Genomic DNA, 20,585 nt, shown 5'->3' with positions numbered 1-20,585 from the left:
TTTTTTTAATATTTTATGCCTCGTATTTTTTTGCAACGCTCAGTATAAATTCCGATTCCAAACTCTCCATTGAATCCTCCAGTTTTTCGGTCTTTTGCAATATTTACGTATCCTTCACCATTTTCGGCGAATTTGCAAAACACCCGTTGGTGCAAACTAAGAAAGTGCAGCACACACACGCGCCGGACTGCAATTCAGGATTTCACGGCTGAGTTTCGACCATTATTCGATAAATCCGATATCGATTTCAGAGGCCTCCAATTTTCGAATATTTTACGCGTGAGACGAATCGAAAACGCTGGGAGAGATGTGAAACTTCGTCGCCCTGTATAACGAAAATGGCGCGTCTCTGACCGCCGTACCTGGATTTGTTCAGGCAACTCTGCGGAGTACTGCGGCCCCCCGAAATATCTCCACGGCGACGCGTTACGTCTTGCGCACGGCGCGTTTCGACTCATCACAACTCGACAATATTCTGGCAAATTACCGACTTACCGTGATTAACAGGTTGAGAAATGAGCATTTGCAAGGCAATGCCATCCTTGGAGTTCGGTGCTGTTCTTCGTAGACCCAATGCATGCTGTGTTATTCTAAAGTACTGCTTATACAGTCCCATGATAATCGTTCCTTGTCAGGAACGCTGAAAGAGAAGACTACTTAGCAGAAGATGCGGAAATTAGGTACCAAAAACGAAGAACTTCTTCGTTTAAGTTAGATCCTGGCTCTCATGGGGCCCAGTTTCTAAGAGTTAGCTAACGAACAAGTCGAAAAAAAACTTCATAAGTAATTTCGAAATGTCGAGTAAAGCACCGGTAAATGTACGAGTGCAGGTTGGTCTCATAAATTCACCTGCAATTATTCAATTTGAATAATAGAAAAGCGTCCAGTAATAGTTTACCTTTGCGGTTAAGCAACTTGTAAGAAACTGCTTAACGAACCCAGGTGGCTACAACAGAGTTTCTATTATTTTCAGAAATCACGAGCGCAATCAGATTGTGGTAGGAAAATCGGTGGTCCGCAACAGGGAAATGGTCCTGCATCGAGGTCTCTCTCACATTTATCAGAATCACTTCTTATCGAATGCCACAAGAGATATTTTTCATACTTTACAGCATTCGTCCATTACTATTCAATGGTGCAGCGTATTGAGGCATCCAGCTCGCCGAAAAGTGTCCAGTATGTTAATGGCGAACCATTAATATACATGCGGAACCGTATGTTGGGTGTTATTATTCATCGTTAGTCGGGACGTAAAAATTGCTAAAAATACATCTGACACGAAATGTAAATTTTTGAAAAATACCGGCCCGGCAGATTGCTCGACATGGAAATTTCCACGAATTCGCCAAAAATAAGATGAATCCAAACTAACCTGGAGCAAATGGTTCTCATTAGTTTCAGCGTTATTAATTAAGGCATTTTGGTGTTTGTTAATGGCGTGGAAAACTACACATAATTACATAGACACAATTTACCGCGTACGCAATGTGATATTCTTTAAATTTTTACGAAAAAAACACTTACCAGTTAACATTATGATTAATTCTCTTGTCATGCTTTTCATTAATTCATTTATTTGACGTTTTTGTAATAATTACTTCCCTATGACAAATTAGCGCCACATGTGAGACCATAATAAAGCTATTACTAGCCTCAATAAATATTCTAACGAAGTGTAAATAACCTTGAGGTACTGCTACAAAAGTTGCTAACTAAGTCAAATTTGCAGAAAACTCAAGTTCAAGTTTCTCCTCCCTGCGCGTCATCATCAATCGTGATCAAACTAGAGCTGATGTTTGTGTTTTTTCTTTCAATAATGAAAAGCAGCGCTACAATTTCGTAACTAGACTCGGATTCTGACGCAAACAGCGCACGTTACCGATTTAAGTGAAATATGAAAAAACGGCACTCCCCCATGCCGAGAATGATAATTGAAAACGCCCAATGCCGTTGCGTAATGATTTTTAGCATTGACGTACAAATATTTGACATTCTTCTTCGCTGACATACAAAACAACCACCGCTGCCTCGCTAGATGGCGCGTCAAGAATTAAAAAACTAAATGGTACGCTAACGGTAGGGGTGACACCATTGGCTTCGATGTGAATGGTGAATTTCTGAATAAATTTATGTGCGTACTTGATGATAATAATAATAATAAATCAATCACTCAGTTTCTTGTCTACAAATATGAAAAATTTCACGTTGATCCCTCTAGCGGTGGGTAGGCAATCGCGGGCCTTTTGATGTAATTAGAAAGTTCTTGGTATGCATATATATATATATATATATATATATATATATATATATATATATATATATATATATATATATATATATATATATATATATATATATATATATATATATATATATATATACATATGTTTACGCAATGTTTAAAAAAAAATCAAATAACGAATAATTAACACTGTCAGTTAAACCCAGTTTATCGGCAGATAATTAGACGAGATCGCGTGTCAAAAACAACACGTGCAAGCTGCACTTAATATCTTTATACCTTGAAAGGAACTAAACGTTTTCATTAGTTTTGGTCGCACGCTGCAGAGGTGCCGAAAAGTCCGGTGGCTCACACGGTTAAACAACAAAAAATTTTAGTTTGATTTGCAAAAAGTTTATACGGGCCTGATTTGAAATAAGTCATTGGAAGCACCCCGAAATATGCATAATCAATTAGTCAAATATATATAGAGTCACTCAAAAAAGTATCCGTACGGCCGGAAAAAAATTCTGTAAACCGTAACTTTTGACTGATTTTGTTGAAATTTTGATAATGAAAATTCAAACCGAAAGTCAATTTGCGTAATTGAGTAACTTTTGAAAATTAAACTTTTAGAGTGATTTCCAGCGTTAAAAAAAACTCCGTTTTGAAAACTTCTTGTGGAAAATTTTCAATGTGGTTTTAACATTCTTGCAGAGAGGATTTTTCTTCATATATCCTGAAAATTTGATCAAAATCGAACCGCAAATAAGGGAGTTGCAGCTTTTTAAAGCCGTCAAAAATGTTAAAGTTTCGTCATTTTGCGCAAAAATCGTCACTCTTTGGCGTTTTTGACAACTTTAAAAAGCTGCAACTCCCTTATTTGCGGTTCGATTTTGATCAAATTTTCAGGATATATGAAGAAAAATCCTCTCTGCAAGAATGTTAAAACCACATTGAAAATTTTCCACAAGAAGTTTTCAAAACGGAGTTTTTTTTAAACGCTGGAAATCACTCTAAAAGTTAAATTTTCAAAAGTTACTCAATTACATAAATTGAGTTTCGGTTTGAATTTTCATTATACAAAATTTCAACAAAATCAGTCAAAAGTTACGGTTTACAGAATTTTTTCCGGCCGTACGAATACTTTTTTGAGTGACTCTATATACACAAGGTGTTCCTGAAATGACAGCACAACAGTTGTCCAGAAATTCCACAACGAAGTATAAGGCCGTCAAGGTAAACTTACCTGTATCCAATGGTATTGGGTTTGTCGCCGCAAGTCCTCAAAATTTTCAAATAAGCACAGTTTTTCGAAACAATTGCTAAACGCTTTTATCGAGTTTGAAACATAAAAAAAACTTACTATGCAGGGTGTCCAACGAATATGGGCCACTTGGCAACAATGGCTAGGAAAAAGTTGAAACTTGGGCATCATACTACAGTGGACGTGATCTATTGATTAAAAATCGTTTTGTAAAAATACCACCTCCAGTTATGCCGGAAATGAATGTCGACTCGCTGATTTTAAGTGGAACACCCTATATATCACAACAAATTTCGATTCTGTGGAACATTATGAATATTTTTCGTGTATAATGTTCTATACCTAATTGCTACGGTTTTCGAGATATTTAGAACTTTGAATGATGAAAATAAATTTGAGTTTCGGCCATGAATGTATTTTCCAATAATTCGAAAATGGCTAAGTGTTTTGCAATGAAATCCTGCGCGTTTGTGCAAAATACTTTACAGTCCTCGGATCAGTGAGTTAAATCAAGTTTTTACATATTTAATACCAAAAATAAGTACCACTTTCAATTCATTTGTCCATATGTAAATCTAATAGTTTGCATTTTATAAAAAAAACACTTTTCAATGTTCAGTACTTAACAATTTATTTTAAATAACGTCCGTAGTTACTAGATGGCGCAACAATCGTCGACAACTAGGCGCCTTTCTTCTGTAAGATGCTTTGACAGGTCCGCTCGTTTTGAAATGATCTATCGTGCGTTTGAGGAGTTTTCGCGATGGCTTCGGTTTTTATGGCAACACCAAATGTATGACGTGTTCTGGTTAGTACTTGCACCGCCATTCACCATAAATAACAAACATATTGAGACAATTTTCGCTTGAACAATTTGCGAGTGCCGCCATGCTTGAATTCCGGCGAGCAGCGCCACCTAGTAACCCTCGACGTCATTTAAAATAAGTTGTTAAGTACTGAACATTGAAAAGTGTTTTTTTTTATAAAATGCAAACTATTAGATTTACATATGGACAAATGAATTGAAAGTAGTACTGATTTTTGGTGTTAAATATGTATTCGTTGAAAAGGTGCTCAGCTTCATCAAAATTTCCAGCATTCGTCAATCATGGAAATTTCCTTAACAAGTTTTTTTACGTTCACCTCATCCAAATACGATTTCCACCCTCACTGAACGGTAAACCTTCAGTGTAGGGCTTTAACCAACTTTCTACATCTACATATGTATGTATGTATATCGTGCAAGTATGATTACGTGTTATTTGCCACACTTGATGAGACAAGAGAAATGACCAATGTTAAATTACTCCTTATCATGCGTGTTTCCTGCCATGTTCAAGCAAATTTCCAACTCGTTCCTGCCCAAATAATTATTTGTAATTTCATATTCTTAGTATGAACATTGCTGAATGTTATCGGCGTTTCCATGAATTTTTCGGGAACATACACTTCTCCGGTATATGCGTTGATCATTCGCGTAAAAACTATAATGAGTTTGAAGGGGTGAATAGAAAGTCCCCTCTGGGCTAACTTTAACAGGGCCCAAGTCGCAGTAATGGAAATGGCAAATACCGAAAACCGGATGTAATTGATATCAACTGATTTGAATACATATTGCAAAATACGAATAATGTAGTAACTATTAATACAGAATGTTAAATACTGTATATGTGTGAACAATTTTTGTTTTTACGGAAAACAACTATCGACCAAACTGGTCTTTCTGCCCCGACATGAAATATTGTGTAAAAATGATATCAACGACCAGTTCAGGTTTTCCGGCTTTTAAGTTCGATAGAAAACTCAGTTATCCATTTGATATATATCGAATGATCGTGTGTTTATTATCCCACGACAACCTGTAGGTCAGGAACGCACTAATTGCGGTCAATTAGGCGGTCAATCATTTCGTGAATTCGTTTAGTTATTTAAAGACGATGAAAGATTAACAGTTACAAAGACATGACGATGGACAATAATAAAATAAAGATGTGATAAAAAGAATCCAATTTGTAATTCCAAGCAGCTGAGTAGTTAAAGGGGCGTTCGCGGTGAGGTCCAATGCCGTGACAATTATTAGAATATAATGCCGCACTAGTGTAATAATCGCGCGTCATAATAGAGCAATTTCGTGCAATTTTCTAATCATTTATTAGTGCCATTGAGATATTTTTTATTGTAAGAAATGAAATAAACGTGGGAACTTTTTTCACCTTTTCGCTTGGTTCTCCATACCGCACGCACTCCTTGCAAATTAACGTGCAAAATTCCTTACCGCTGTTGCGTTATCCGTAAGATTATTACGTATTTTTCCACTGAGTGAATGTAATTGTCTCAAATTGTTGCCAAAATAGTTTATTTGCCATCGGATCGAAGTTGGAAAACACCAACGAACTTTGTCGCACTGCTTCCACAGATGGAAAAATGCAACACGGAGTCACAGAAAGTTATGCGTATGACGAAGTCGATGAGGACAAAATAAAAGCTTTGGTAGGAGCGAATGGTCGATTGACCATTGGGGAGATTGGTGGCGGTCTAAATGAATCGAAATTAAGCGTCGACTTCATTGACTTCGAAAAAATTGGACGCGTTGACGAACCCGATGCACGGATACCGCATGAACTCGAGGTATTCTTTGAAGGAGGAGAAAGTGACCCGTTTTTGAAAGGTATGATAACAGGGGCGAAAAATGGACATTTTACAACAACGTCGTACGTAAAAGATCTTAAACCAAGCAAGCCCAAAACACTCCGACAGCAGATAATTACAAGAGAAAAGTTGCTCATCTGGTGGGATTTTGAAGATGTCGTCAACTGGATAAACCGAGTGACGAGATCAAGAGAAAGCTGCCAGGATTGGTAACTCGTGCCCGCCAAAAACTGCTACGACTTGGACGCGATGTTTTGCCACACCCCCCCGTTCTCCAGACCTGGCACCGTTTGATTGTCACCTCTTTCGATCGCTGATGAAGCGCGCTTAATGTAAAAAACCCTCGCGACTCACGAAGATGTAAAAACGTGTTTGGGCCAGATTTTTATCGAAAAATATTCTAATTTTTACGGCCGCGGTGTCGTGGGGTTGCTCCAAAGGTGGCGAAATGTTACTAAACAAAATGGACAAAACATTATTTAGCAAGGTCACGGTTTTTTTATTAAAAAAATTGTCTTTCATTTACACTGTAAAATACGAAATGAGCTCGTGGACGGCTCATGTGATCGTGGATTCGCAAGGAAAGACCCGTAATGTCTTGAAAATTCGGGGGCAACTTTGACGCCATGAGGGCCAGAAAATTCGCGTTCTTAAGGCCGCCCCACCCGAGTTAATCAGCTGGATTTCAAGGTTCTCTGTTAAAGGTACTTCGCCTAATTTTCGAGATCCCGTTTCGAATTTGAAAAACTCTGTTTCATGTAGAACGCCTGCAGGCGTTTCCTATACAAATCGGATCCCCATGGTAACTTAGCGTTCGTCTAAAATTAACTCTGTTTTTGGTTAAAAATTTAATAAAACCAACACGAGCGTTAGGAATTTTAAGATTAATATTAGCACAAAATTAGATATAAATATTACCGAGATTATGACCAATGATCGTTATTTCGTCATTGGTTGTAAAGAAGCAAATTTATACGTCAAGGACCGCTGTAATTTATTTACGAGAATAGTCCCAGAAGTGCCCGACCTAACACTTAAAGATTATTTATGGACCATTACAACACTTTAAAAAAATTATGGAAAATACTGCATTATTTCCCAACGTAGTCTCTCCCCAAATTGCTACGCTTTTCCCAGCGACGTGCAATGACTCCTGCATCCTGTTTACAGCAAGAAGCTTTGGATGTTTCAAAATAGGCACCAGCCTCAGGCTCCACCTCTTCATTGTTCACAAATCCGTTTCCACCGAGCCATTTTTTCCAGTTTGACGATAGATAATAATCTAATGGAGCTAAATCTGGCGAATACGCGGGTGGAGAAAAATCCTAAACCAAGTTCATTGATTTTCACTATTGCGATGGCGGAAGTGTGGACTGGTACATTGTGTGTTGACGAAACAATACTTTCCTTTTCGCCAAATACAAGAGCTTTTTCGTAATTTCTTCGCTTAAGCGTTGCTGTGAACTTCTATAACATTATCCATTTGTTGTTTTTCCTTCAGGAAGACAGTGGATAAAAATTATTCCACGTACATCCCAAACAACTGCCGCCATCACCGTTCTTGCAGACGAAACGATTTTCGCCTTCTTTGGAGCGGATCCTCCCCATTGAATCTGTTGTTCCGAGGGCCCTGCTACGTCCCAGGTGAACGCAAGAGGCGCGAGGTGGACTACCACCTAAGCCAGGCGCACTCACCGACCGTGGAGCTTGCTGCTCGTACTTGAAGAGGATCGTTAAATCCAAGACTGACGAATGTTGATTTGAACCCGGATATAAAAAAAATTTCGATTCGAATAAAGAACTTGTTGAGACCTGCATGGAGGAATTTGACAAGGAAGTCTGCACGATACTTCTGTGAAAATCGGAGAGACATTGGGATGCAATTCGATGGCGCCTGGAGGCATCGATGAAGATAAATATCGAGGACTGGTGAATTCGCAAACGGACGCTGAGATTCTGAGAAATAGCGAAAGCACATATACATACCAGCTGTCTTATCAAAAAATGGGCACAGTTCTAATATGAGCTTTGATTAACTAAAAGCCAAGTAAAACGATGTTATTCAGGCTAACAGATAACGTCAAGGTTAATTTCATTTAGCTCAGAAGCTCCAGTAGCTCAACTTGTGCTTCGTACATCAACTTGAGAAACTTAAATGGAACTTCCCTTTTTATTCTCATTTACATTTGGTAGTTTCCCGAATTTGATGATATGCGACGAACAAATGTTAAAACAATTTTATATTAAAAAAAAAACTGAAAATTTTTAACGATTTATTGCTATTAATGTTGTTACTGGTGACATTTACACGGCCACAATCAGGCGCCAGCTTCAGTTAAAAATGTTTATAAATGAACGGTGGATTAACGCACACGCTTCAAGCATCTTTCGAAACCAATTAGGGCTCCTGTGAAACAATACATTTGCGTTCTACCCGTTTTTCCGATAGGGAAGGCCCCAATCGTAATCGATTCAAACGTTTAAACGACAATTTACGACACAGTTGTAATAACAACATCGATTTTGAACGTTCATTGTAGCACATTATGGGGATTTTTTCAGTTTTTCTCCGCTAAGAGTTGTTTTAACATTAACTCACCGTACTTTGTCAAATTCCTAAAAATTGTTTCTACTAAAAAGCAGTTAACAAAATACAGAGTCGGACTTAAAATTCTGATGTGGGCACCTAAAGCGGAAAACTCGGAGTTAAAAAAATCGACTTTTAAGCTACTTATTAGTCCGTTTTTCGTGCATTTTACGATTAAAAGTTACGATCTGAAATTCGAAGCAAAATTCAATGTTGTTCAAAATAAAAATTTACTTTCCTTGCTCTTCTGCGTTCTCGCGCTAATTAACAACTTTGCGGGCATGTACGCAGATCCTCTTCAGCACGCAAACTATTTCCATTAGAGAACGCAAAAATCACTACAGTGAAAGTGTTGCTATGGAAGATGTGTGTTACGCGAAAATGTTGAAGAATGTCGCTCTTTTGACTCATAGATTATTCAAAAAATATGTTTGATGCGAATATCTGACTGAGCTGCGCAGCATTTAAAAAAAAAAGAGAAATTTCTCTTCAGAAAAGTCTGATCAATTGCAAAATAACATTATTTGCTTGGTGACTCAAACGAATTGAAAATATTTGAAAATTTTCCATTAAGGGCGGCAGAAAACCACCCTTATTCATAGTCGATTGTCGTGAAACTTGCGACAGTTGAAGACCCTAATGGACGATTATTATCTACAGTGTTCGTTCCATCGCTTTCGTCAGAAACAAAGTTATTTTAAAAAACATTCAAATGATGAGACCCCTTCGGAGGGCCAGATCTCAGCGGCGGCGCTCCGTCGGACCAACGCGTATTGGAACTATTTTTAATATTTCCGACTCTAATTCCACCTCCTGAAGCTTCGTACCAACTCTTCCAAATACCCCGTGTACCAACCTACGACTCAGCAACGCCTCTCGGGAGGGAAACGAAGCAACAACCCGGAAGGCTGCTCGGTGCGTATTCCCTGGATCCCCTAGGTCGAATTCCACTTCGAGGTCGAGCAATGCGAACACGAAAGTCGTCCGGTTGGTACGTCACGCATTCACTTCATCAAATATAATATATGACTTCCTTGGAAGATACGGGTCAATTAGGACCCGTTGCAATGGTATAAAACTCGGTTTTTCCCTGCAAGTGCCTGCGTACTACTCGTAATGACGATAGAAGCTTTTTATGCAAATTTTGCACGATCAAAGTTCTCGAGGTTGTTGGCAACAAAGTCTCAACCACGAGAGCAATTTTGGTTTGTTTTTAATACGAAATAATGTAGGTGACTGCGTGTATACACAAAAGTAGTACATATCAACAAAGCGGACCGCAGACATGGTCGAATGATCAACTAGAATTATATAAGAGAAATGAAAATAAAATATCGCCTGTATAACATCGGCCGAGAAAGTATTACAAAATTGTTTCAGAGCTGAGACCTACTTAAAAAATAAACATTTCTGCACTGGGTCACCGGGTACCTGTTTTAATACATAACACTTTCGGTTTTTATTTGTTTTTGCCATTTTCGTTATGGAGCTCGGGGAATTTGGGTTGCGACACAGTGCCACGTAACCATTGTAGTTTACGCATGTATCTGCCTCATAGCTCGATATCGGTGACGTAAGCAGGACTAAAAGATCAACTGTCGGCTTAAAAATGCGAGGACAACGAACCCAGAAATAACCCAGAACGTGATTCATAAAACGGACGTTCTAGAAAATGAAGAAAAACAAATCATTTTCTGAGCAAAACCGAAGCGCCACTTACATAGGCAATGAGCTCGGCTAATTCAATTTGAAATCGGTCACATGAAGGGAGTGATTGAAACCGACGATCAATGAGTTAAATTACAGTTATTTGAGTGCTATTAAGCCGATAATAACCAAACCGTTAAAACCTCATCAAAGAAAGCAATAATAATCTTTAAGTTTGAAATTTTAACTGTCTGCCTAAACTAATCATATGTCGTAGGTAACGAGGCATATTCGGTATTGTTTGTCATTTTCCATGTGGTTTCTAATAATAAGAGAAATCTGGGCTATTGCAATCTTTAAGTAAATTAAATTCCAAATGCAGCAATTGATCTTCAACCAGAGGAAACGCAAAACTAACTAAATAGAAAATTACGTTCACGACTAAGTGTGCATGTAAAAACTCGATCGAATAGGCCTTTGAAAGCGCAGTAATTTTAGGTCGATTAATGCTTTAAGACTCAAATACCCAAAAACAACTATTGAGATATTCGATTTTTTTCATTTGAGTATCAATACAGTACAAGAGCCGGAAATACCCGTTTCCGTGCGCACGTTTTCATTTACGCAAACCTTGAGAAGCACCTAAGGAGTTTCGACCAATCGTCGACCGAGTTTAGCGACGCCCTTAGGACAAGAGTGGCACGCTCACTCGGAAATCCCGGACTCCTAGATTTTTCCATTTTCCGATCGCAATTACCTTTTCGCCTCACGAAAACGACCGGTACGACGAACATCTCCCTATTCGGGCAGCGTTGGGCGTCAACGAATAGCCCCAATTTTCACCGACATTATCTCTACATTGACACTCGATTACCAAACGAAATCTTCGTTCGAGAGCAAATTGCAAAACTGCGATAATTGTTGTATAAATTACGCCGAATCCATTATCTAATAACTTTCATTCGGTTTTCTGGTAATTAACACAGTGCCCTACAAACACTGCCGTTACCTATCGTGTCCTTACTGCCGAATCTCAATGAGGCCGCATTTTTCCGTAGCACGACCACGGGATTTCCATTTAACGATCCAATTTGTTGGTAATAATAAAGTAATAAATAATCGGATGGTTGTTATATTGCTTCAATACAATACGGTGCAAAAACGAATAGGTGTGCAATTATCTGGAAAGTCGAAAAAGCCGTGAATTTTGCAACTAGGTCGCTATTCCCCAGCTCAATTTTGCCCGTATAGCATCTTGCATGTGCGGTTTCACTATTGGCTAAGTTTAGCTTATTGACATTCATTATTATCCTTTTCTTAATTCTCCTCGAATAGCGTAGAATGCAACATTTAAATATGTAATTGAAATCCGCACCGAGAACGCGTTTGCGCAATCATTTTCTTCGCATTTTCGGAGATTTCCTTAGGACGATTTGCACAGGTCCGAACAGGTTATCGAGGATATTGAATCGAAATTGTACCGATCGCTTGGGTTAACCAGATGACATCAAATATAGTTGTAGACCCTGTTAACGATACGTAAAGATAAATGGTTCGTAATGGGTCAGTGAAGGTGAGAAAATTGGTATTGATTGAAACACCAGATTGTTATACATTTGAAAGAAGATTTCTCCTATCTTGACCCCGCGCGGTGCACATCTGCAACCAACAGTACAAACATGTCATTAGAACGTCAAGAAGGTGCTTGAATTGGAAAATCTGAATGGAAACCTTAATATCCCGAAAGTGGCAATAACGAAAGTATCAGTTAGTGAGAAACGTTACTTTTTGTATCAATAATGGAATATTCCGTCTAAACAGGTAATTCAAATTCATGGTCTTGGAAGTTGTTTCCGCTCGCCAGCAGGTTTGATGCCGCAAGGTCCTCCTTCAGCCTCTCAACGAAGCGATTGTCCTTGAGAAGGTTAAAGGCAAAAACGAGAGGACGTCCTTCAAGTGATCTTATGGCGGATCAAAAAAGGCGGTAAAAATTTCCTCTGTACATACAGGGCGTCCCGAAACCAATGAGACAAAGCGCAACGGCACATTCCTGCTATCGAAACATTAAGGTTCGGTGCAATCGCTATATTTCGACAATTAATATTAACAAACATTCGGGGTATTGAAGTTTAAATGCGATTTTTGATTTGATTTTGTCACACCTTCACGCTTCCTTAACATTCGGTGCTGGATTTGGTGTTCACAAGCTTTCGCACGTGACAAACCGGCTAGTGCTGTCAGTTTCGTTGTGGCCAATAGGGGGCGCCACTTGACGCCGTTTTGGCCAGTTAAAAGGGATCTAGTTTTTTTCTGCGCCGCTGCAGTAGCATGAAAAACGTTCTGGATAATGAAGGTATATCCGTCGCAACTTCGAAACGTGACCGTTTTCGAGATATTTGCCAGTCGAACGCCTTAAAAAACGTTCGTGCATATGTATTTTCGCACAGAGCCGAGAACTGGCGAAGTCAAACGAAGTGAGTTGGCGTTTGTTTTGCTTTTTCATGGGCGCCATTTTTTCTTTGAAATTGGCTGAAATTGACGTTTTCTGCGCAATCTCGTTAACGGTCACGTTTGAAGCTACCGCTAAGTAAACCTTTTTCGCTTCGAACATTAACCAGAATAACATTTTTTTTTTTTTTGATAATATTGCTGGGGACGCGTGGAAAAAACTAGAGCCCCTTTGACGAGCCAAGACGTCTCTCCGCGTTAACTGCAACGAAACCGGCACATCCCAAAATCCCCCCGCATACCAAATTTCCACGCCGTGACTCGAGGGCTGTGATGATATGCAATAAAATCAAAATCTAATTTTAAATGTAGCACCCTGTATCTTTATTAACATTAATTTTCAAACTGCAAAAATTACGCCGGATCTCAATGCTCTGACGGCGAGATCTCGCCGTTTCTCTGCGTCCCATTGCTTTTGGGACACCTTGTACGTACAGGGCCGGACATGGTTTTCCGCCAGAACCGTCTTTGCTGTTAACAAAAATAACCTACAAATACGTGGAAAATGAGGTCGTTGCACGTGAAAAATTCTTCAGCTATCGACATTTTGTCCTTTTATTTGCCATAAATTACGAGTCGATTTTGTATTTAGCTGAAATTTACTGCTTCGCTATTAATGGGGCAGATTTACTGATTGTTGGGAATCCAATTGAAAATATTATAAACAGAACATTTATTATCAATAATTTACGTGCGTTGGCTAATGACGTGAGTGGCAGGGTAGACAGCGATTTTCATTCGATTTTCGTGCGCTCTGCCCAACAAACTAAATACGTAAAATTTTCTCCTAATTTTCCGTGATGTTTCAAAAGTGTGGGAAATAATGAGGACAACGGCGGAGGTGTAGCACGTATCCTTGCATAGATTTAAGGTGCGTTTGGTCATGTCCATTTACATCAACATTTTTTGGTACTATTCAGTATTCTCAAAGGAGGACTGTCGTGCATAGTAAAACTTTCCTTCCTTTCTTCTGTGAGAATTAGAGTTCTAGTTCATCTACCATCCGTTAAATCATTATAACTACAAAACTCCAATAGGTCAATCTCGGTATTGTATATGAACGTTGCGCTTTAAAGATATCGACAGTAAATTAGCGCATAAGTGTTTCTTGCCTATAGTACGCTTGTGCATCTTAGTTCTCAATTTTAGCGCTCACGAACTAGTAAAACTGGCAAATTCTCGCTTTCCCCGAGCAGTTGGTTTGGCACGTACTTAACTAACAGAATTATAATTTTTTATAAATCCGATTGAAGTGCATCATTCAACGTTGAACTAAATACCTTCGTAAATTGCTTCTGAGTTTGTTGCTCCAAAGTCTGTTACTTTAATGATCAGCATTAATTCGTCATTATTTAAAGGGGAAATACATGTAGAAACAAATATTTGAGCAATTTCTCCTTAAAATGATAGATGAACGTCTCTAGAATGTTCTAGGAAAACTGTGGAGCTGGTTTAGGGGTTGCTACGCGTGCCCGACGTTCGAAGCGGAAGGACGCAACCACCCACGTCCTCTTCACCGAGACCGCGGCTGTGTTCGGGGATGGGACAATGTTAACAAAAATCGCGGATTTTTGGATTCTGGACGCGATGACGTCGAGAAAATTGGGACAATCAGTTTGGACCAAGCGAGATATTGGCCTTTGAGATCACGCGACTTCGAATCGACCATTTCAGGGGTTACGGAAACGATTTTTTATTTTTTTATTAAAAGGGATCAAAACGCACCTTAGGAGCCCCGTAAAACCGATCCCGACATTCGCAGCAACCAGGGCAGAGCACCGATTTCTGTGAGGCCCAGCAGCTGTCGGAATTTCCGAATTTTCTCAAATGACTCGGACACGGTACATTGTTGACAAAAGACCCTTTGCATAAACTGACCTGAAAATTTGGCGATGGATGTGAAAACCTGCCGACAACGGTCCCGTTGGGAAAGAACCTGGGCTGGTGCTACCGCAGTTTTTTTGAGGAACCATTTACGTTTGAAAATGAATTTCCAATGCGTACCCCTTAATGATCAAATACTTTGGTATTTCCCGTTAAAACTGACTTTCGCTAGGACGTCGCGCTTCGGCCCGCTGATGGTCAGCCCCTTATGAAAAATTGCAAATCGGACGACGCATTACTTCCGGGGAAAAACCCTTAAGGAAACTAGCGTTCTGTACGTGGAAATTTTTCGTTAAAATATTCAGATTTATCGACCTTTTTAAAATTCACGACTCAAAAAACAAGGTATTCAATCGCTGCAGACAACTAGTTATCCTCAAACTGACTAGTTATTATACCGAAAAATATTCGGTATTGATGCCCCTCACGATGACCCTCATATGAACATTAATATAATTAATTATTCCATTTTAACGCGATGGAGCCGAGTTCCAACCCCTCGAACCAGGTCGATTAGTTGCAGTTAGTACGATTTGCCCAAAATCCCTTCGAAAAAAGTCCTCGCCCGGGTCAAAAATGAACAAATAAAAACTCACCGCTAAATTCTAATAATAATTAAAAGTGTCCCGACACCTTAAGTGCAGATTGACATTTTTCCACACCCGCCTGGAACCACTTCACTACAAATTGCACTCCAAAGACACCCCTCAATCCCGCGCAACTTCATAGTACCACTACAAACACCGACTACCGATTAATCCTTTAACCTGAATTGATCTCGACCACTTCGAATCTCAGTTTGATGGCGGGTGCCAGAGGTACCCAAATACTGTTGTTGAATGAAGGAAGAGACGATCATTCATGCTTCTGGGTAGAAATCGGTAGTAGCGAAGGAATTGTGTGCATGAGTATAACCGCAGACAGAAGTTAAAGACATCAGACGTCGCATCTGGTGTCTTGGTTGCGGAGAATGGGTCCTATTGGGGCGTCTGCGGTGGGGTGGGCGTCATCGCTAACTACTTTTATCGGTGAAAAAGTCTGTTCGCATTCGATGTGTGGTGATTAAGTTTGTTTTAACCGTCCAAAATTCACATTTTTTGTTGTTCGATAACGACACGCACAAGGAATTTTTATTAAAAGCTAAAACGAGCAACGAAAAAAGACAAATTCTCCATCGAGCGGATATTCAAGGTCCTAAGGTGCATCGCAGTGCAAATGGTGTTTTTTCGTCTATATGAGCGATAACATTTTCTACAAATATGCGTTCTATTTGCCCACCAAGTTTGGTCACGAAAGTATTGGCTAAAAATGAGCTTTAGAGGAACGGGGGGCTTCTTAACGTTGACGCTGGCGAACGCGTTATTTCTTTAATTTTGGAAGAAAACCTGAATTTTCCGCTCATCGGGTAAAGCGGTTTTGATCCAAAATGAGCGAAATAACGTTGAGTCCAAATCGCGTCGGAAACTAGCCGAGAGCGGGGGGGGGTCCTAATCTTGCCCCCTCGAAATGCCGTAGTACCAAACTGGCTCGTGAGACTTCAAAATAGCAAACTTACACTTACCTTTTTCCCTCACTCTCAAAAATCTCCGAAAATCCCTTCTAGTTTATCTCACTTGAAGTCAAGAACTGCAGGTCCTTCTCCGGTAATCATTCAACAACCTAGCAGGACTCAATTAGACCACACACTTGTTTTTGCCGCACTTCATAATGGGTAATTACTGGCATCAACAACAAGGGACATCTTTCCATTATAAACAAAAAATAAATAATTGTCGTGTTGTGGATAAATTATGAAGGTACAAGGTCGGAAAGAGTTCCATTGCGGTCTTTTTTTTTGTACAGGTCCCCAAAACAGCAGACGCGAAGTTGTCTCGATTCCGCAGCGTCGAAGATCCACCAAGGATCAGAGATGGTAGATCGTTGTCACGACTCGCAGTAAAATTCCTTTTTTGGCGCAGTTCTGGGTCACATTGGGTCAAGACGAAGACGTCATTCGGGTATAATTAAATATTAAAGAAATAATTAATTTTTTCCACACTGCAACAAAGCTGCACGTTGACCATTCCTTAACAATGAAACAAAAAAATGGTTGTGTTTTTGCGTTAGCACCGGCACCGGCCTCATGGAGGGGGGTTTCGAGCCACCCGGGGGTGGCCCCGGTCAGGGCGGCAGCTTTTCCCGCTTTGAAAGGCAGTCTCAAAAACAATGATAGAGGCTCTAAATTCCTGTATTAATTTTAATAAAGTCCCTATAAGAGGCGATGTTCGTGTAAACTCCCGGATGGTCAGGGTCGCCGCAGTCCATGCCATAGGAGACCAGGCCATAGAGGATGTTGCCGACCACAAACGGGCCACCGGAGTCTCCCTAAAACATTTTTTGTGTAAATAATGATCTGTGTTAAATTCTTCTCCCTGAAACCAACTCCTGGAATGTAAGATTAAATTATACAGAGTGTAACCTACTATCGTGGAGATGTTTCGAGTCCTAGATGACTCTCTGCAAGATAATAAAAAATGCTAATAGGGCGATGGTCAAAAACGCACCGTGTCATGGCTGCAGCCTCCCGGATGCCTAAACCCGAACAGTTTGGACCCTTCTTGGAGGGACACCCGAAACCTTTGACGTATCAGACCCCAATTCACGCAGAAGAGGAGCTACGCAATAAAACAGTGGATTCGGGCAACATCAGCTGCAGTACTCCTAGAATGTTTAAGAGAGTCCGTTGGCCTATGAGGCAAACGGTAGGGTCCTGCACCTTAGGAGGAGGAGGAGGACACTTCCAACAATTTTTATTATTTCGTTTTGGCTTAAATTGACTTTTATTTTAAGAAACTTGATTGCACATTGCGAGTTGCCTCAGATAGTTGATAACTTACCCGGATGATTATGTTCTCCATTGTTTCCTTTACATTCCTAATTTCCGGCGAGGGATATTTTTGAAAATTCCACGAAAGCTGTGAAGAGTACGAAAATACTGCAAGAAACAAGAAAGCTAAAGAATCGAAGATGAAATTTGAATTTCGGATCGGAATTTGTCCAGGATGTTCCAAAAAAGGTACAAGACGACCCAAAAAACGTAACACACCATATATGGCTTCCGACAATTTTCACATTTGGTTACTGGGGGGGTATTAAATGAACACAAGGAGAAAACGCAGAACATGGGAGAATGTGAAGTTATGCCGCCCCGCACGTTGGAAATGGTGCGTCTTTAACCATGGACCTATCAAGATTTGTTATCGTTTTGTAGAGCACTGTCGCTCAGAGATCACACCTCCACGATCATACGTTGCATCCGGCATTTCCTTCACCTGACATGAGTCGCGCTTCCCTTCCGAGTCTCCCGCACAAAAGATCCTCGGAGTGATCACCACATGCTCGGGCGAGTAACTGGACCTGCATTTGTCCAATTCCGCAACCACCACCTCCGTAGCTCTCAGCATTGGAGACCCTCCGTATTGGCCCGTAAAAGTGCTTCCATAGCCCGAAATCCTCCCTGAAGTGCCCGCGGGGAGCGTCTCATCTTGCCTCGGAAGCATTGCCGGCCGAATGCTTGTGGTAAATCTAAATGGAGTGGTCACGTCAAACGTGCAAGAACGTTTTGCCAACTTACTTTACGGGGTTTGCGAACTCTAACACGGCAATGTCGTACTGAAAGGGATGGCCGGTGCGCAGCGGGTGCAACAGCACCCTTCTTATATTGACAATTAAGCCGCCGGAACGTACCAAATTGCTGCCCAGACGGGCGCTGTAAGAGCCCGGAATTTTGAAGCAATGGGCGGCAGAGAGGCCGTGTTTGGGGCCGATCAGGCCTCCGCCACAAATCGGCATCAGTTGAAGTCTGTAAAATGCACGTGGCAGGGCTTGGATGTTTATTGCTTCTTTTCAATACTCACCTTACACTCAATTGATACGGAACCTCTGTGATGTCGATTTCCTCTCCTCCAACTATGCGCTCTGAGGGAGCGACGTCGGGTATTGCTAGGATGGGTTTTTTTTTGAAATTTCGGTTCGACAAGTGGAAAATTTTGGGGTCTCACCTAAAAGGCCGAGGGTTACTACAAACGTTACTCCTTTGGGCAGCATTTGATCTCACGGTTCACGGTATTGTTTGCAAACGCAACGACACTCAGCGCAAATATTGGTTTAACATGTGGCTCCTAATGGCTGAAAAACTATTTAAAATTTCCTTGAAACGTAGATAAGACCATTCGTTATACTTTTTATTGTAAGTTCTAATGGCTAATGACGATAAATCAACTAAAAAAATAGTCGTTTTTACAGCACTAACATCCCGTAATTTCTGCATCGCGATCCGAAAATGGGTAATATGCGATAATACTGCAACTGACAAGCTCTTAGTTTTACCACATTATTACACTGCACAGCTTCTCGATACCCTTAAGAGAATGCAGATCAATTTCTGGGCGTTCAGTATTTTTCGACTTTTCATATCGGCTGTGCATCCGAGTCCCATCTTCAGATAAGTGCCCCAACTCATTATCGAAAGAACATTGGGGCTTTAGGAATTCCTGCGAATTTGCAACTTGCATGTGACCGCAGTGTAAGCAGCAGCTTTTCAAATCTGAGAGTTTCTTATAGGGAGTCAACGTTAATATCTCAGCGTTTTCCTCAGATATTCCTAACTCGTGGATGCAGAAATCTTACATTTCGTAATTGTTGAATTTTTGAATGTACGCCTGAAATTGATAAATTTTATTCACGTTCTGTCACATTGATCAGAACGCACACTTACGATGGTTAATGCTTACGATGGTAAATACTGACGGTGCGAAAAGGATTAATAAAGTTGAGTAACCCAAGGTTGTAATCGTTTGAACTGAAGAAGGGCAACGTAAAAACGAAAGCATGTGACATGAAGCATGTGTTCGGTTCTCTTACAGCTATTGAAAATGATGAATCAGATAATTGCAATCAATTTGCAAAATTGAATAAAACGTACTTATTATGTGGGATGAAAGGGCATTTTTCTCAGTAACGAGGATAGATTTTTAATAGTAAACAGTCACGAGGGTTAAGCGTTCTGCCACTGTTAAATTGGAGATGAATGGAAGGGCAAGAAAAGAAGCTTCAAGCAATCGTGGCTGGTGAAACACCAACAGATTCTCCACTTTCAGAGATCAATTCAAGAAGCCCACAGCGCCTTCTTCATGGATACCTACCGCTACATACGCAGTGAGGAACGTCCAGAAATGGAACAGTTTTGTTCGGATGGGCATAAATCCCGAAAAACACATGCAATGGTAAAAACGAACGCTTCTAACAAGTTAAAAACGATTTAACTTATATGCAAGGTACGAACTTCCTGTATTTTTTTTTTTTTTTTTTTAAGAAACCACTTTACAGATTCAATTGAGGATTATCCCATCGGTACACTGACAATAGATAAATAAAACTAAATAAAACCTTTGAAATTATATAAGTTTGAGAGTAACATACCCTAATAATACAAAACGTTAGATTCGCCAAATCGTCGAGAAAGTTTCTGATTGAACTTCAGTTTTACTGCTGCTTAATAGATGTCGCCACACATCATATGTACTATTGAATTTCGTGTGAGTTGCGGATTTGGCGAATTCATCATTGTGACAAGAACTAACTTTGACCTGATTTTGGAATTATTGTTGATCTAATAAAGTTGTGAAATAGGTTTTTTACTATAAAAACTGAATAAGACGGTAAAATTATACATAGATGGGCTTTAAATTAGGCTTACTCATCTAAATTACCAAAAAGAAATTTGGGAACATTACCAGTTCTGAATCTGGTAAAATCTGGATCTAGCGGATGCCTTAGTCTTA

At 40.0% G+C, this 20,585-nt stretch overlaps 2 protein-coding genes across 7 annotated transcripts in view; both read right to left on the bottom strand.

The window, feature by feature from the left end:
• dsb (debris buster) overlaps positions 1-16,490 on the bottom strand; it is a 33,185-nt gene extending 16,695 nt beyond the window's left edge. The window contains exons 1-2 of one of the 3 annotated variants that reach the window (XM_066293234.1): positions 16,325-16,490; positions 496-640 (exon numbers count right to left, since the gene is read on the bottom strand). In XM_066293234.1, the coding sequence (XP_066149331.1) occupies positions 496-616 (121 nt within the window). In that variant the 5' untranslated portion in view covers positions 617-640; positions 16,325-16,490. Of the gene's footprint in view, positions 1-495; positions 641-15,359; positions 15,705-16,324 lie in introns of those variants that run through there. The other 2 variants (XM_066293233.1, XM_066293235.1) reach the window with 2 other exon arrangements.
• A 484-nt stretch (positions 16,491-16,974) lies between these two features.
• Positions 16,975-19,152, bottom strand: LOC136345178 (trypsin-5-like). 4 transcript variants are annotated; one of them, XM_066293239.1, is made up of 6 exons: positions 18,984-19,026; positions 18,804-18,938; positions 18,660-18,744; positions 18,377-18,604; positions 18,075-18,327; positions 16,975-17,127 (listed from the first exon to the last, which is right to left on the bottom strand). In XM_066293239.1, exons 2-6 carry the CDS (start codon positions 18,847-18,849, stop codon positions 16,981-16,983), a joined length of 759 nt encoding a protein of 252 aa, XP_066149336.1. In that variant the 5' UTR covers positions 18,850-18,938; positions 18,984-19,026; the 3' UTR covers positions 16,975-16,980. The 4 variants fall into 4 exon arrangements, with proteins under 4 accessions (XP_066149336.1, XP_066149335.1, XP_066149337.1 ...); XM_066293238.1 differs by having other exon boundaries at positions 18,804-19,152; XM_066293240.1 differs by lacking the exons at positions 18,804-18,938; positions 18,984-19,026 and having other exon boundaries at positions 18,665-18,750.
• Positions 19,153-20,585: the final 1,433 nt, after the last annotated feature.

The sequence above is a fragment of the Euwallacea fornicatus genome, chromosome 18 (assembly GCF_040115645.1).
Source record: "Euwallacea fornicatus isolate EFF26 chromosome 18, ASM4011564v1, whole genome shotgun sequence".
In the NCBI taxonomy this organism is placed as follows: domain Eukaryota; kingdom Metazoa; phylum Arthropoda; class Insecta; order Coleoptera; family Curculionidae; genus Euwallacea; species Euwallacea fornicatus.
The sequence above is the reverse complement of the archived record's forward strand: the minus strand, read 5'-3'. Positions and strand labels throughout refer to the sequence as shown.